Source organism: Camellia sinensis, chromosome 15 (genome assembly GCF_055761805.1).
Source record: "Camellia sinensis isolate YWXY chromosome 15, ASM5576180v1, whole genome shotgun sequence".
Classification (NCBI taxonomy): Eukaryota; Viridiplantae; Streptophyta; class Magnoliopsida; order Ericales; family Theaceae; genus Camellia; species Camellia sinensis.
In genome coordinates, this window is record NC_138975.1 from 53,527,190 (window position 1) to 53,545,796 (window position 18,607).

The 18,607-nt window shown below is 45.2% G+C and overlaps 1 protein-coding gene across 2 annotated transcripts in view; it reads left to right on the forward strand.

The window, feature by feature from the left end:
- The first annotated feature begins 14,065 nt into the window (after positions 1–14,065).
- Positions 14,066–18,607, forward strand: part of LOC114279010 (ADP-ribosylation factor GTPase-activating protein AGD1) — a 35,587-nt gene continuing 31,045 nt past the window's right edge. The window contains exons 1-2 of one of the 2 annotated variants that reach the window (XM_028221156.2): positions 14,066–14,661; positions 16,027–16,103. In XM_028221156.2, coding sequence (XP_028076957.2) covers positions 14,563–14,661; positions 16,027–16,103 — 176 coding nt within the window. In that variant the 5' untranslated portion in view covers positions 14,066–14,562. The remainder of the gene's footprint in view (positions 14,662–16,026; positions 16,104–18,607) is intronic. The other variant, XM_082910209.1, reaches the window with a different exon arrangement.

The following is an 18,607-nucleotide window of genomic DNA, read 5'->3' on the forward strand; positions in this document are numbered from 1 at the left end:
TGTCCACTCAGACCTTGAAACTATCCATTTTGTAGCAGATTGATTTAGGCCATTTGGTTTTGGCAGATCGGATGGATGCTTCCCCACTCCTAGTAGAAATAATTTAAATAAGTTAATTATTTAGAAGTTAGTGGAGAAGTGTTTTTTAATTCTGCTTTTTAATTATCAGTTTTTAACTTACAATAATCTGTACCAAAGAAAGCCAAAACATAAAGCATAACATCATTTTCTAAAATCATGTTTTAAAATATATAAAAAGACATAATTACCAATGCATTATCATTCAATTTTTTTAGTAAAATTTATCATCACATCTCTACCAAACAATGGGTGCTTGTGAATTAAGTTAGGCAATGATACACTAGAGGTGGCAAGAGGGACGATCGCCCCTATGATTTAAAAAATACTATTTACTATAGTAATATTTGAGAGGGTGATTTATGCTCCGGTGTTGGGCCAAGGTATAGACCGAACAAGTTGAGGGCCCAGCAGAGCATTGGGCCGAGATGATCGACTGTTCACTCGGAGATGGGCTACCAGAACTTGGGCCGGGCAGAGTTTGGACTGTGTGCTGCCCCGGACCGTGCAGAAGCTGCCCGGCCAGGAAGTGACCGGTCAGACCAGGATGCTCGGTCCGAGGATTGTCGAGACCAGACAGACCGAGAGGCCGGCGCTCGGAAAGGCGCGGTCAGCCGAGGTAGTTGACTGACCGGCGAGAAGGCCGACCAAAGGAGGAGCCCAGGCTAAGCTTTGCCGGGATGCCGCCTAGCCCGGTCCTTCATTCGGTTATCCGGTTAGGCGCTTAAGGTATGAAGCATGGTATGACCGAGGTAGGGCAGCTCGGCTGTCGAGCTCCAGCTATGCTGACAGGCAGTTGAGAGCAGGTGATGAACGGCATGGTTTATGCTGACAGATGGGATAGCAGAGCCACGTGTCAGGAGATGACAGGGAGTGGATATGGGGCTCAGAAGGTATATAAGCATGTCTGCGCCCCCCATACGCGACAGACGAACATCTCTGTAAGAAAATCCTTACACTCAAACACTCTCTCCCTTCTCTCTATTCCCTCTAAGGTGTGTGCTAATTTGACCGTCGGAGGGTGTTTCCGGCCACACACCGCCGGGTAGCTCACCGTTATTTGCTCGCAGGTGATCGGATATCGACGGAACTCGGAAGAAAGGAATACGGGCACGCTGGAATATTTGCTCCCCGTACAATTGGCGCCGTCTGTGGGAAGACTTGACAGACAAAACCTTGTCTTCCAGGTTCATCTGATCGCCGTCCATGGCGAACAACGACGAGTTCCCGTTGTCCGCCATCGATGGAGCCACCCCGGAGTATACCCGAAGGAGAGAGGGACCACCTGCCGTCCATCCAATGGCTGACTTGGGGACGCCCACTGGAGGACAGTCAGGAGACGCGCGGGATAAGCGCGGACGGAGTCATGGGCATTCACGGAGTCCAGACGGTCACCGGCGGAGAGACTCACACGCCAGGCGACTGGAAAGCAAGTTAAGGGACCAAGACGCTGTCATCAGGCGGATGGCGGCGGAGATGGAGGATCTTAAGCGGCATGTCAAAGGGAAAGGTGTAGCTGGAGTGGGTGACCACAGTGAGCGCACCCCATCCCGCCGTTCAGGCAGACAGAGTCAACGACATACTCAGTCCATATCTATCACCAGAAGTTACCAGGTTGGTGATTCCGACGTGCGTGCAGAAAAGTCCAGCGCGCAAGACAGCACCTACAAACCCTCACGTCCGGCGACAACGTCGAGGTATTCTTATTCAGCTCAGTCAGAGGACTTACGGGCAGTATTAAGGGAGCGGGCTCGCCGGCGCGAAGCTCAGAGAATACCAGCTTTCCAGCGGCTCTCCTACGGGGTTCATGCCAGCGAGGAGGTCGGAATGCCTCCACCCCGCCAGGCAATGCCGATATTCGAAGATACAGACTTGGCAAGGTTGAATGCCACTCCTTTTTCCCTGGAAATAGAAACAACGCCGCTTCCAGCAGGCTTCCATCAGCCTAAGTTCGCACTTTACGACGGAAAAACCGATCCGTACATGCATGTGAGCCACTTCCGACAGGTTATGGCCGGACATCGGCGCAATGACGGACTTATGTGCCTTATCTTCCTGTCCAGTTTAGGTGAGCTGGGCTTAAAGTGGTTTGAGAGGTTGCCGGAAGGGAGCATACAACGGTGGCATCAGTTGGCCGAAGCGTTTGTTACGCGCTTCAAAACTAACACAAAAACGCCAAAGGAAGTCGATCACTTGCTGAGTGTCAAGATGGAACCGTGCGACACACTGAAGGCATACAATTCAAGGTATTGGGAGACCTTCAACGAGATCCTGGATTGCCCGGTCAACCTAGCCATCACGCAATACAAGCGCGGCCTCCCGGTCGGACATAGACTGCGGGACTCGCTTACCATGCACCAACCGACCTCCATGGGCCAGCTCATGCAGCGCATCAATGAGCACATCCGAGTAGAGGATGATGCGTCAGCTTCCACCGTGAAGGCCACTCCGGTTGGAACAGACAAGAAGACAGCTGGCAAAGTGCACGCAGTTGGGCAAGAGTCCAGCCGCTCAAATGACCGAGCAGAGGAATCAGACCGAGGTTCAAATCGTAAAAACCGGGGTAGAGGACGTCGGAATGATCGGGATGACTACCCCCGTGATGACGTTGAGGACGCAAACAGGAGAATGAAGGCAAGGACTGGCATAACCACGGTCTTCAAGATTCCAATCTATCGCATACTTAGCGAAATCCGAGACGAGGAGTATGTCCGGTTTCCTGCAAAGTTGGGCGATGGACAAAAGGGGTACAATCCGCGGTATCGTTGTACGTTTCACCGGGAGAGGGGCCACCGGACTGAGGATTGTTTGCCTTTGCGACAACATTTGGAAGAATTGGTTGCGGCCGGGCATCTGGACCTTTACATTGATGGCGGCGTGAAACCAAATCAGGCTCCGGTCGATCCCAGGGGACAGGATGACCGAGATGCACCACCACAAGGAGTTATTAATGTCATCCACGGCATCGTGGAACCGGAGCGCGTTTGCGAACTCCGGGGCATGATCAAGAAGGCAGAGCATATGAGGGAGGTTTTGTCAGTACAGCCTGCCATCAAAAGGGGGAAGACAGAGGAGAAAGATGTGATTAGTTTCACCTCAAGGGATTTAGAGCGTATTCAGACGCCGCACAACGATGCTCTTGTAGTAACATTACGCGTCAAAGAATTTGATGTTAGACGGATCTTGATCGATCAGGGAAGCTCGGTCGAGATCATGTATTATGATGCGTTCAAACAGCTCAAACTCCGTGAGACAGACTTGGCTCCGGCCACTTCGCCACTGGTTGGATTTAACTCGCAGCCGGAGTGGCCATTGGGAAAGATTATCCTGCCGGTCAAAGCGGGATCCGTGGTCAAGCAAGTGGAGTTTTGGGTGCTACAAGTCCCTTCAACGTACAACCTTATCCTTGGAAGGGGATGGCTTCACGCCATGCAAGCCGTGGCATCGACCTACCACCAGGTGATGAGATTCCCCTCGGCTATGGGGGCCATCGAGGAGATTTGGGGTGATCAGGTCATGTCCAAGCAATGCTTCGTGGCGGTCAACGGGAGCCGGGCTGCCAAAGGATTCGTTCAAATGATCGAGGGACCGGAGGACCAGAGTGTCCTGGAGGATGTTGGCACCAAAGCCGAGGACAAGGCTGTTGAAGAATTGGTTGAGGTGCGGATTGATGCCGAGCGGCCGGACAGATTCTTCTTGCTCGGTTCAAGTCTCTCGGCCATGGAGAGAACCGAGATGATTGAGTTTTTGATGGCAAATATCGAAGTCTTCGCATGGTCGCCCTACGACATGCCCGGCCTTGACCCAAGTTTTATTTGCCATCACCTCAATGTCTTCCCTGGCGCAAAGCCGGTCATCCAGCGAACAAGGAGGTCGGCGCTGCATCACGCCGAGGTAGTAGCAGAGGAGGTAAAAAACTTACTTGAAGCACGAGCAATACAGGAAGTGCACTACCCTCGGTGGATTTCCAACACGGTAGTGGTGCCTAAGAAGAATGGAAAGTGGCGAGTTTGTGTCGACTACAAGACAGTCAACCGAGCTTGTCCAAAAGACAGCTTCCCTTTGCCGCGCATTAACCAGCTAGTGGATTTGACGGCTGGACACAATCGGCTCAGTTTCTTGGATGCGTACCGCGGCTATCACCAGATTGCCATGCATGGGCCTGACCAAGAGATCACCTCTTTCACGACTCCAAGGGGACTCTTCTGCTATCGAGTTATGCCTTTTGGTTTGAAAAACGCCGGGGCAACCTTTCAGAGGATGGTGACCAAAATGTTTGCTCCTTTGCTCGGTCGGACAATGAAGGCTTACATCGATGATATGGTGGTAAAGAGCCGACATAAGGAGAACCATTTGTCCGACTTAACCGAGATGTTCGCCATTCTGAAAAAGCACAAGCTGCGCTTGAACGCCTCAAAGTGTGCCTTTGGTGTGGGATCCGGGAAATTTTTGGGATTCTTAGTCACGAACCGAGGCATCGAAGCAGACCTTACTCAGATTAGAGCCGTGCAAGAGTTGAAGCAGCCCAGCTCGGCTAAGGACGTGCAGCATCTGGCCGGGATGGCCGCCGCGCTTAATCGATTTATAAGCCGGTCATCAGATCGCTGCCGCCCTTTCTTTCAAGCATTGAAGTCAAAGTTCTCATGGGATGACGAGTGTGACCGAGCTTTGGCCGAACTCAAGGATTATTTGTCTTCTCCGCCACTGTTGGTTACACCGGAGCCCGGTGAGGAACTCTACCTTTACCTTGCCGTCTCCCAGCACGCAGTAAGTGCGGTGTTAGTCCGGGCTGAAGGGATCAAGCACCTCCCAATTTTTTACGTCAGTAAGACCTTGCTGCCGGCTGAGACGAGGTACTTGCCTTTGGAAAAGCTTGCGTTGGCACTGATGATGGCTTCGAGGAAATTGGCACATTATTTTCACGCCCATACCATCGTCGTATTGACCGAGTTTCCCCTCAAAGCCTTGTTTGAGCGCGCAGACTTTTCAGGCCGAATTTTAAAATGGGTGGTCGAGTTGGGACAGTTCGATGTGAAGTTCCAGCCGCGCACCGCAATCAAAGCCCAAACTTTGGCCGATTTTGTTGCCGAGTTCTCACCTGGTACTCATCCGGTATGCCCGGTAGACATTGCCGAGGCAGATGATGAGACGCCCACAATGCCAACCGCGGAACAACCAGCCGAAGAAGGTCGCGCCGCGGAGTTAGCGCGCACCGTCGAAGTTCCCTCAGTTTGCACGGTAATACCACCCGGCGATGCGATGGCGGAGTTGTCTATCCCCAACCCATCCACTCTGTCCGGTACCGCATCACCAAGGGGGGAAGGAATGGTTCCAGACAGCTCAGAACCTGCGGCCGGCTTCACACCGCAACCTGGTGATTCGCCTACGGACTTGAGCATTTCAGATAAACTTGCTGAGTCCGGTGTCGAACCACCAAGGGGCACTGAATTCGAACCGGTCAACACCAAACTTGACACCGCACAGCCGAGCAGATGTGATCCCATTGCCCTTCGCAACTCTCAGGACCCATCTGACTGTTGGAAGCTTTTTGTGGGGGACATGTGGAAGCTTTTTGTTGATGGAGCGTCCAACCGTCATGGTGCCGGCCTAGGTATTGTTCTTATATCCCCGGACGGCCTAACTATTGAGCATTCTATCACACTCGGCTTCCCGGCGTCTAACAATGAGGCTGAGTACGAGGCGCTTCTTGCCGGGCTCAAGAGCGCAATTCAAATGAAGGCTGCCGAGCTTCTGGTATATAGTGATTCCCAGCTTGTGGTCAACCAAGTTTCAGGGATTTATGAAGCGAAGGACGACAGGATGGCGAAATACCAAGCTCTGGTCAGGGACCATATCAAGCAGTTTGAGGCAATCAGAGTTCAACGGATTGGCCGAGAAGAAAACAGCCGGGCTGATGAACTCGCCGGCCTCGCTTCCATGGTCAATAGTACGTCTCCAAACCCATTGTTGATTGACTTTCTTCCGCGGCCGAGCATTGAAAACACCGGGCAGACGGATGTACTTTGCGCCGAGCTAGGCCCTTCATGGATGGACCCCTTGATCTTGTTTCTCAGAGACCGGATTCTTCCAACAGACAAGAAAGAAGCGCACAAAATCCGGGTGAAGTCAGAGCGGTTTTGGCTCTCTCCATCTGGCGCGTTGTATAAGAAGTCCTTCACCGGTCCTTATCTCAAGTGCGTGCATCTGAACAGTGTGGAGGCCTTCTTGTTTGAAATTCATGAAGGCATTTGTGGCAGCCACATCGGGGGCAGGTCCTTGGCCTATCGAGCTATTTCGCAGGGATACTGGTGGCCGTGCATGCAGGCCGACGCGCAAAAATATGTCCGCAAGTGCGAAAAATGCCAGAAATTCGCCCATCAGATCCACCAACCTGCCAGAGAACTTCTTCCCCTCACCAGTCCTTGGCCTTTCGCCATGTGGGGGCTAGATATAGTGGGACCGTTGCCAACAGCACCGGGCAACCGGAAATTCTTCATCGCGGCCACAGATTACTTCACAAAGTGGGTTGAAGCTGAGCCCTTGGCAACCATCAAAGAGAAAGACGTGAAGCGATTTGTCTGGCAGAACGTTGTCACGCGGTTTGGTGTCCCCAAGATTTTGATTTCTGACAACGGCACCCAGTTTGACGGTCGCCTATTCAGAGGATTTTGTGAAGATCTGAAGATAGAATTCTACAACTCCACCCCGGCCTACCCGCAGTCCAATGGTCAAGCCGAAGCATCAAACAAGACTATACTGGATGGGTTGAAGAAACGGTTGGAAAAGGCTAAGGGCAAGTGGGCTGAAGAATTACCGAGCGTTCTTTGGGCATACCGAACAACCCCGCGACGTTCTACCGGGGAAACTCCATTTGCTTTGGCTTATGGCATGGAGGCGGTCATACCCTTGGAAGTTGAAATGCCTATCCTCAGAACTGAGAGTTTTGAGCCCGAGCTAAATGCCGAGGCTATTGCCTTAGAGTTGGACCTAGCGGAAGAGCGCCGGGAGAAAGCCCTCATCCATGTGGCCGCCTACCAACAAGAGCTCTCCAAGAAGTATAACAAGACAGTGCACCCCAGACCGTTCAAAGTTGGGGATTGGGTTTTGAGGAAGATTATGGGCAACACCCTGGTGCCAGGAGAAGGCAAACTAGGGGCAAATTGGGAAGGACCCTACAAGATCACTGGTCTGGCTGGCAAGGGGGCTTACCACTTGGAGGATCTAGAAGGAAGAGCCATACCCCGGCCATGGAATGCGGCCAACTTGAAACTGTACTATTTTTAAGCTTTTACTTTCCTCTTTTTGTAAAGAAATTTTTTGGCTTGCAAAGCAGAATGTAATTCTTTTTGTCAATTTATAGAAGTAATTTCGCCCAGCACTAGCACTTTTGTTCTTTTAATGCTTAAAACCGAGATGATGTACTCCGGTTGGAAAAGTTGGTGTTTTGTCCAACTTCGGATTCCCAACCGAGATGATGTACTCCGGTTGGAAGAGTTGGTGTTTTGTCCAACTTCGGATCCCAACCGAGATGATGTACTCCGGTTGGAATAGTTGGCGATTTGCCCAACTTAGGACTCCCAACCGAGATGATGTACTCCGGTTGGAAGAGTTGGTGTTTTGTCCAACTTCGGATCCCAACCGAGATGATGTACTCCGGTTGGAAGAGTTGGCGATTTGCCCAACTTAGAACTCCCAACCGAGATGATGTACTCCGGTTGGAAGAGTTGGCGATTTGTCCAACTTAGGACTCCCAACCGAGATGGTGTACTCCGGTTGGAAGTGTTGGCGATTTGCCCAACTTAGGATCCCAACCGAGATGGTGTACTCCGGTTGGAAGTGTTGATTTGTTCAACTTAGTTACAGCCGAAGAGGCTATTTCGGTTCATGAATTTGTCTTTTTCTGCTAAAGTACTTAGACCGTGTTATGTATTCCGGTTCGATGAGTTATACCGAGATATTTTGCTGAAGACAGAACTGATTACAACCGTGCATACACTTGCAAAAATTTGAATTTTCATTGATAAGAAATTCATTACAAAAAGTGGGGACCAAGCCCGGTTACATCAAAAGTATTGAAAGCCAAAATGCAAAAAAGAAAAAAAACTAAACCAGGGGGGATAGATTGGTGAATTCATCCTCGGCAGTCTCGAGGTTGTTGGTTGGGCTCGCTTCTTGGGCACCGGGCTCAACTTGACCGGGCTGCACTTCCACTACGGCGTCTTCAGCCTCCAAATCTGTCTCATCACTTCCTTCTTCAAGCCCCTCCTCGGCCTCCGCTTGAAGCGCACTAAATACATCATTTGCATATGGCACGAGGTAGACCGGTAGTGAAGCTTTGGGAGGATTGGCAAAAACGTCGGTGTCAGAGCCCTGACCGAGCTGTTCGCAAACGGATTTCCAGCCGGCCTTGAAGTATATGTCTTGTGTTGCAAAGACTTGCTTCTTATAATTCACCTCGGCCTCATTGAAACCCGCGTTGTTGGCAGCCCGGCAAGCCTTTTTCTTCGCCTTCTTCAAAGTGTCAACCTCGGCCTGGAGCTCGTTTTGTTTTTTCTCGGCTGCGTTCAGTTGACCGAGCAGCCTGTTATTATCATGGTTGGCCATCTCGAGAGAAGCTTTAGCCCGGCCGAGCTCGGCTTGAAGGCTTTCAACATGGCTGGCAGTGTCGTTGGCTTTCTGCCTAAGCCGGTGGATGCGCTCCAAGACCAAATGTTGTTTCTGAATGGCCTGCACAAAGAAGCAAAGTACATCAGAAAGGGGACCGAGCAAGAAGGACCGAGCAAACACTTGGGCAATATTAAAAAGAACGCCGACTTACCCTGGCCATGGACTTCACGGAGGATTTTACCAGCCGGGTGTCAGGGACGTGGTCACTGCCTACCACGTCGCCCGGTAGGAGAAATGCTTTAGAGAGATCGAAGGCGAGCAAATGTTCTTTGTCAGCCTTGATCGAAGCAGTCGCCGGGATGTCCTGTCCCCGGTGCTTCAGCTGAGGACGCCAAGCGGGCACGGGAGCAGGAGTTTCAGCAGGATGTTCAGTTGTCAGCTCGGCGACGAGCTCCGCGGAGGGATCTGCTCTTGGTCTTTTTCCAGCCCGGCGCGCTTCTCTGGCAGATTGCACGGCAGCTGGAGCTGGAGAAGCAAGGGCTACGACGGCTGCACTCGATTGACCGGCAGCCGGGGAGCGGGTGGTGACGCTCGGTATCTCGGCTGAGGTCGCGGTTAGAAGGTTTTTGATCCGAGATCTTTTGGCCATTTCTTGCTCGTCGGTTAACCGGATTAATGGGACGTCTGGTAGGGTTGGATCTGGAGGTGGCGAAGGAGCTCTGAGGAAGTCAGTTACTCTACTCCGGCGGGGAGCAGAATATCTGTAAGTCGGTGTGTAGCCGAGCAATTCGTTGCAGTCTCGGTGACGGTACCTAAGCACGGCCCGAATTGCCTCGACGTTGGGGAATTGGTAGTTGGCTTGCAAGGCTTGGATAGCTGCAAAAGAAACAGGGAAACCGGTTAGTAAAACTAAAGAATAAAGTTCACCGAGCAAGTTTGAGTGGCTTACATGAAGAACCGAAGTCCTTGCTTATGAACCAGCCCGGCACCTCGGCTGTTTCGTAATTGCCGGACACCCAGAAGAAATCATCGTCGTGCATATCTTTATCCGGGGTGTCGGTTACGATTTTTTCCTTGCCCGGTCTTATTTTCAAGTAGTAAGCCAGGCCGTCACCGGTGTGGCCCATGGTGTATTGCCTCAATATCTCGGCTAGGCCTAAGTTGGTGCCTAGCCGTTGGTTCAATTCGTGTACGCCGTTGATTATTCTATAAGTGTTGGTGGACACCTGTGTGGGTGCCAGCCCGGTTCGACGGAGGAACTCGGTTATGAGAGGGTTGAGCGGGAAACGAAGACCCCCTTCAACGATGGATAGCACGGTGAAGGGGCACTCCTCCCTACCCCAAGGTGTGGTCTCCTCTTCTGCGAGCTGCAGGTGGACGTCGGCCGGGACGCCGTAGTCCTCCCTGAACGTAGCCAGCGCAGCCGGAGTATCCACTAGGAAGCGGAACTTCCCCATTTTTGGCCGGCTTAGTGTATCCCAGCTGAGGGTTTGGCTCTGGGTATTGGATGTTGCCCGGTCCTGAGAGCCTCAGGAATGACGGTGGTCCCCTTGGACTCTGCAGGAAAAGGATGGCAAGTGTTAGCGCGGTCGCGCGAAGGTGCCGGATTTAGCTCGGTCATTAAGTGTGCCAAACCACCTCGGTTGTCTATTCTATCTAAGGAGCCCGGTCGCCCAAGCGGACCAGATGTTAGCCCGGTTGAACGGCCAAGTCCTTCTGTTCTCTCGGTTTTCGCCTTGGTTGAAACAAACATGTTGTTTGCCCGGTTTGTTTGGTTTTTTGGATCAAAAGAAGGCCCAGAGCCCGGTTCACCCCAGTTCTTCAGTGTTCTTCAGGCAGACGAAGAACACCAAGAACAGTGGAAGGTTTGATGCGGATTCTACGACCTATGCCCTAATAGCTATGTTTCTGTACCCTAATGTGTGTAAAATGAAAGAAAATAGCAACTAGGGGGATCGAAAATCTTACCTTTGGAGGTTGGGGGCAGTTCTTCCAAGAGTGAGAAATGACAGTCGAGATCGAGTAGAGGGCTTGAGCTCTGGATCGTCAGGAAGTATAGAGGCAGTAGGAAGAAACGGCTTGAGGAGGGTGTTGTATATGTAAGGGTGAAAGACCGCCCAAATTCAAATTCTGGCAAAAACGGCGGGTTGGCTGCCCGATGACCAATGGCAGACCGCCACGTGTCCCCATTTATGGCTTTGGCAGGACTGAAGCGACGGGTTGAAAAGACGAAGAGCCAACCGAGCTACTTTCAACGAGAATAGGTCAGCTGAGGAATATAACTGGTCAAATCTGCGGACAATTACGTCAACTAGCTCGGTCGAGGCTTGGCATCTTGACGACCGGAGAAACGTTATCTCGGACGAGGTGAATAATCCCAGTCACGCTTCCGCGGACGGAATTAAGGGGCAATTGAGAGGGTGATTTATGCTCCGGTGTTGGGCCGAGGTATAGACCGAACAAGTTGAGGGCCCAGCAGAGCATTGGGCCGAGATGATCGACTGTTCACCCGGAGATGGGCTACCAGAACTTGGGCCGGGCAGAGTTTGGACTGTGTGCTGCCCCGGACCGTGCAGAAGCTGCCCGGCCAGGAAGTGACCGGTCAGACCAAGATGCTCGGTCCGAGGATTGTCGAGACCAGACAGACCGAGAGGCCGGCGCTCGGAAAGGCGCGGTCAGCCGAGGTAGTTGACTGACCGGCGAGAAGGCCGACCAAAGGAGGAGCCCAGGCTAAGCTTTGCCGGGATGCCGCCTAGCCCGGTCCTTCATTCGGTTATCCGGTTAGGCGCTTAAGGTATGAAGCATGGTATGACCGAGGTAGGGCAGCTCGGCTGCCGAGCTCCAGCTATGCTGACAGGCAGTTGAGAGCAGGTGATGAACGGCATGGTTTATGCTGACAGATGGGATAGCAGAGCCACGTGTCAGGAGATGATAGGGAGTGGATATGGGGCTCAGAAGGTATATAAGCATGTCTGCGCCCCCCATACGCGACAGACGAACATCTCTGTAAGAAAATCCTTACACTCAAACACTCTCTCCCTTCTCTCTATTCCCTCTAAGGTGTGTGCTAATTTGACCGTCGGAGGGTGTTTCCGGCCACACACCGCCGGGTAGCTCACCGTTATTTGCTCGCAGGTGATCGGATATCGACGGAACTCGGAAGAAAGGAATACGGGCACGCCGGAATATTTGCTCCCTGTACAATATTAATTTCAATTATCTACAAATTATAAAGGCTCGCTCCTTTACGTTATTATTTTAGAAATGTCAAGCTGTTTAGATTCTTAAAAAAGTTTGAAGTGATTACCACTCCGTATTTATGAAACATGGGAATAAAATATAAAATTTAAAAGAAATAGACACAATATAATAAAAGAAATTTTTTTCTTATAATTAGTGTTATAGTCCAGTCTATAAAGAATAAAATAACGTATCAGCTAGTTATTTGATTGCATTTATTGAAACAGACATTGGACAATATTTTAATGGCGATTTTATCATAGACATTTTTAATAATATGAAATAGTGTAAAGCAAACAACTCAAAATGTCTCATTTTAGAAAATAGAATGTTTTATAATAGATAGAATATTTTGTGACTAATGTTGATTAAAAAAACATATTATTTATATATATATTTATTTTATTTTCACTTTTTATACCAGTAAAAATTAATTATAATTCATGCTTTCTTTTTAAAAATTTTCACCTTTTATATAAAAATTCTAAGCATGCCCTTGGTTAGGTCTGGTAACCTTTTATCAATTATCTATTCGAATTTAGATATATTAAAAGAAATATATATATATATATATATATATCAAAATCGTTCATCAGTAACGGATTGACTCGGAGTTTTGAGAGGTTGGATGAATGCTTGCTTAAATGTACGGTTCCAATCGACTTAGATTCCGTTTGGGATGAGTATTTGGATTTGGGGACGCTGCTGCGTGGGGTGCATGTCGCGAAAATGGGCTCATTTTAATAATTCGAACTGTTTACATTTTAAAATATATCAAGTGAAATATGTTTGTAAAAAATCAAGTTAATCGGATATCGTTTACCTATTCATCCACTCACATTCCTATCTACAAAAATAAATAATAATTGTGATTTAAAATATTAAAATGAATACAAATGTGAGTGGATGAATAGGTAAACGATATCTAATTAATTTGATTTTTTACAGGTATATTCTACTTGATGTATTTTAAAATGTGAATGGTTCGGATTATCAAATTAGACCTCGAAATGGGTCCATTTCTCAGGGCCGGCCCTGAGTTCGCTGGGACCTAAGGCGAATTTCGAAAATGGAGGCCCTTTTATATTGAAAAAAAATTCATGAATAAAACAATAAGTTACAATTTTTTTATTTGTTTGTAACCATAAAAAAATTTATTTACACATATAATCATTAAAATTATAAATAAAACAATTTAATAAAACAAAATTAGAATAAAAAAATTAGGAAAAACTTATTCAATTAAAATTGATAAAGACCTACGTAAAAAAATTTGAGCAAAATTATTTATTCCACTAAAATCTAATAGATAAAGAAGGTAAAAATAAAAAAATAAAAAAATAGGACCCATATATTGTATGTATTATTTTACTTGAGTCCAAACACTTTTTTTTAATATATATTTTCATTTTAATAAATATGGACCAAACTACACTTATAAATAAATATGGAGTAAATCATACATGGACTCAAAAAAATATTTTGGGCCCTTTAAATTGATCCTAAAACCCAAAAAAAAAAAAACATTGAGCCTATAATATTTTACCAAATTTGAGGCCCTATTTTTGGGCCAAATTTAGGGGCCTATGTTATATATGTTTATATGTTTTACCAAATTTAGGGACCCTATTGTTTTTTATTTATTTATTTATTATTTTCATTTTAATAAATATGGGCCAAACACATTTATAAATAAATATGGGCTAAATTATACATGGGCCCAATAAAACATTTGGGGCCCTTTAAATTGATCTTAAAACCAAAAAAAAAAAAAAAAGTTGAACCTATAACAATTTTTTAAATTTGGGAGCCTTATTTTTGGGCCAAAATATGGGGCATAAAGCACAAGCCTTACCTACCTTAGGGCAGGGCCGGCCCTGCCATTTCTACGCACAGCAGATGTTGCTGCACACCCTACGCAGTAGCATCCCCAAGCTCGGAGTATTTGGACTAAAATAGCTATATATTTCAGACTAATAGGACAAAATATCATATCTAATTTATAATTATTTCATTTTTTCTATCATAAATGACAAAAAAATAAAAAAAAACTTATTTTAAACAAAACTATTTAATTTCAAATTAAAATAATTAAAAATCAAATAATCAACCAGCATGAACCCTTATTTAGGTCTGTAAATAAAAATTGGGACGTGGGCTGTCTGAACATTTCATGTTGGCATGACAAGTTTCTCTGTCGGGCGCGGAAGTGAGATAAGTGACGTAGATAGAGAGAGGAGAGAGAAAGAGCCATGAAAATTCGCAAGAGGTCCTATATTCAGCTTCAACAAGCATGCCTATTGTCTCCCTCCACATCTCCTCCATTTTCGCTCATTTTCTCAGTCATTCCCAAAAAAAGTCCCAATTCCCTCTCTGCCATTCCCTGTTTCCGCCTCAGTTTCCTTTCTTTCTGCAATACCATCCAAATCCATCACCCTCAACCCAAATTCACAGCAAATGCGAATTCTCTAGGGTTTCCTTTTCATCGAAACTCATTTTTTGTCGCATTAGTCAATTCATTGATGGTTTTTACAGGATACAGATAAGATTACAGTTGGATAAACGGCCACATGTATTGCTTTGTCGATTTGATTTCCTTTTTTTGATGTTGATTGGGATCGGATACAGCAAGCGAAGATGCATTTCGAGAGTTTCGACGCTTCGCCGATATTTCGGCAACAAGAAAACAAGTTTCAATTTGCAAAACTCGATGATTCGCCTATGTTCCGGCAACAGGTACGTTTTTCCATTACAATTGCTTCTGAAAATGTTTCCAATCAATGGTGGATGATATGCAATGAATCTTTGTGAATGCTAAAATCAACATTAGGGCGGTTGTTAGTGCTGTAAAAGTGCGGAAAAATTCGTATAAAAGTGCATTGGAACCAGGGGCGGGGCTATGTGTAATTCAGTGGTGTCAGTTGACACCACTGAACTTTCAACTTTTGTTTAAATATATATGAAATTTTGTTTAATAGTTTTTGATTTTAACAAAATGACCCAGTGTTTGGAGCTATTCATTGTTTCCTGGTGTCAATTTTAACAAAATGACCCCAGTGAATCTAGATAAATATCACATATATTTCGAGTTATTCATTGTTTAGTGGTGTCAATTTTAGCTCAGTTTTCGTTCATTCATTTGCTCCATCAATACTTCATTCTCTAACAACCATTGGTGCATTGCCATTGATGCATTCCTTCATTTGTTCTTTCTCTCTCCCTCCCTTTCCCTCAGAATGACCCCACTAAGAGGAATTCCTGGCTACGCCGCTGATTTTGGAACGTACGTGAAGAGTTTATTGAGATTATAAATATTTTGACATATAGGGCTGTAACCACGGTATATTAGCATGGTACTTTAGGATTTATATTCATAACACCATAATTCACCCATTAGAAATGTTACAATAATGGGTGATTTCGAAGAAATAATTAGCTATTTGTTTTGAATGTTGGGCAACTGAAAAATAACACATTGATAAAATGAGGGTACAATGAAGATAAGTTAAAAGCAAACATATTAGATTGCTTAGTCATGTGCATTGAAGTCCGGCAGATGCAACGCTAAGAAAGAATGATATGATCACTGGAAATCGAAATGCAAGGAGAAGAAAAGACTTGCATTGACATGGGATGTTGTGGGAAAAGTTAGTATGAATTTAGCCTTTGACAAGTGGAATTATGAAAAAAAAGATTCGAAAAATTAATTATGTAACTGATCCCTACCGAGTGGGACAAAAGACTATGGTTTGGTTACGATGCAACTACACATTCAACATTACTCTACATGCCATCTCAGCCTTGACATTGCTACCATTTAAAGTTTGTGTGCTTTTACCTTGTTGATGATTATCCTCCAAATGCTTTTTCCTAGCAAAGACTTATATGCTGTGCACTTCTGTTTGATTGTCTGAAAATATATATTTGTTATATTTTTTTTTTCACTCCTTTGGAATGCTATTTTAGATTGTTGTTGTCGTTTCTTTTTCTTTCTTTTTTTTAAGATCACTCTCATGTTGAATATAATGGTGTGTTTTTGCATGCATCTTTAAGTCTTGTTGAAGATGTAATGGTTTAATGTTGTATTATTTGGTGAAATAGATCCAAGGTTTGGAAGAAAGTGCTGAAGCATTGAGGGAGAGAACTTCAAAATTTTATAAAGGATGCCGAAAGTACACGTAAGTCTACATTTTTATCCTTCCTGCATTTTTGTTGATACTATGAACTTAACTTTGGGCGTACTTTTGAAGAGAATGGTTCGATCAATTAATTTCTTCTTCTATTCACTCTTCATGTTCGATCAATTAACTTTACGAAACCATTAATTATGGTTGGAGTAGGTTTGAGAAGAGGGATGGAAATTGGAAGCCCCAAAAGGTTCAAATTATGGGAGCCTGGGCTCACCTTGCTATGCTTATGCAGCAAATTTATAGTAATGCCCGTTGCAATTATAAAACTCCACATCTATACTTAAGAATCATCATTTGCAAGGTCTGAAAGTCTGGGGAGAACTAAACTTAAATTTTTATCCTAAGAAAAAAAAAATGTTGGTAAACATTTTGAAACTCAAATTTGCATTAAGTTTGGCAGTAGTTGCTTATAAATCTTTTCAAATGCAATTATGCTTTCAACATGGGATGAAGTTTTATAGATATACGTTTTGTTCTACGGACTTAGATTGATGTTGTAATTTTACCACGGAGAGAGACGTGCCTCTATAAGAGGAAGTAAGTTCCCTCTCCCTTCACGATGCAATGTGTCATTAGTATGGGTTAAGTGTGGAGGGCATGTGTATTATGAACAAAATATTCCACATTTTGAATTAAAAAGTATAAACCCATCAAGCTTGCTATGGTCATCTAGATTTCTTTCAAGTCCTTCCTTGGCATGTCCTGGATTAGGAAAGTGGCTCCTCTTTCAGAGTGTAGGTTTGGTGAAGGGATGCCTCATCTTAAGCCCAACATGTTTCCATCCTTGGAGATAGAAGTGGAAAGGACAGTTCATGTAAAAGGAGAGTCTGTTCGAGTAGAAAAAAGTTTTATTGAGTACAAGTTTTATTGAGCCAAAGCTGGAGTACAGACTTTAATGTTCGGGTTAATGATTGCATTGGATTTCAATTTGTGATGGGGAACCTTTTTCCTGATTATTCCATGGGAAAGATGGAGTCCTAAACCTGTCTCAACCTGCAGCGGGATTGGGCAGGGAACAATCAGGTTGCAATACCAGGAAGCCATCACTTGTCATAGTTCATACCTGCTAGGATTCAAAAATCTAGAGTCTTTTATTACATTTATGTGTGTCAAGTTGCTATGTATGAGATTTGTGAGGGGAACTAGATACTTCTAAAAGGAACGTTAGTTAAATTTAGCAGTCCCAAGATGGACAAGTTTTTTGTACTTGTCAAGTTGTATGTTTTCCACGATCCATGATGTAGTTTCCATCTAACTTAAAAGTGGTCTCCACTAGGTGGTTTCATGATGTCGATGTCCCACCACATCAAAAGTTGATATAAACCTTAAAGCCTTTGTAAACTGGCATTGCACAATTACAACCTTGATTGCATATTGGTGATAAATGTTGGCCTTGCTTAAGGGAACATGAGGAGATTTACAAAGGTCTAGAAGTTAATGGAATCATCCAAACAATGATCAGGTACGGCAGGTTACCTAACAACTCAAGCTTATTGCTATTCTGAATTTCAGTGAGTAAAACGAGAAGTTTTCAGGGGTACACTTACGTTGTGCCTAGTGTCTTATGCTTTACATAGTCACTTCCAAGCATGAAAAGTTGCTACTTCAGATGTCTACGGTAAAAGCTTTTGGTCAGGGATTCAAGCCATGCAAGGATCTTGAGAATTTTTCATCAAATGTGAGGGTGTTTTAATTGGATCTATGGCGCTTTATAGAATCTAGTGGTAAGGTAGGATTCTTATAGCACCCCCAAACAGTTGTGACAGGGCCATATTGAGCACTGACAGTATGAGGTTTGCAGATTTTTTAGTTTTTTCAAAATGGGAACCCCTTAAAAGAATGATTGTTTTGTATCATGTCTGCATGCACTCTGTAAATAATCTATATTGATTTAGCAATTATATAACAATATTAATTTACTTCTCTCTGATATAAGGGTAGATGTTGGGGTTAGAATTTAGGACATAGAAAATTTTAAGACCATTATGGAAAATAATAAAAGAATAAGAGCTTTCACATAATAAAACTATGGATATAAAATGTATGGGGACGATCATAAAGAGGAAAAAAAAGAATGAGGGGGAGAGGATGAGATGAGTATTCAATACTTTGAGTGATAGGTACTCGGTACTTCATTTTTGTTGTTTTCCTCTTCTGTGTCCTTTCTCCTCTTCTTCTCACCTTGCCATCCTCCTCATTTGTTCCAACAAAAATGAACAAACCCAGGAAAACTGGTCTTGAAATGGTATTAAATTTGTAGAACCATTATTTTAAACATTGAATCATTGTTAGACAACTTAGAAATTTATAAATCAATATAAGATTTGAGATAGGGACAGAGAATGTAATTGAATCTACAATTTTTTATTGTGCTTTGCAAATTTGTAAACATCAATATATAGATTAGGCTGCATCTGCTTTCAGATGGCCATTGTGCTCTTCCACCACTAGTGTCACAACCCCATCCATCCCAATTGAGGTAGGGTAGTGAC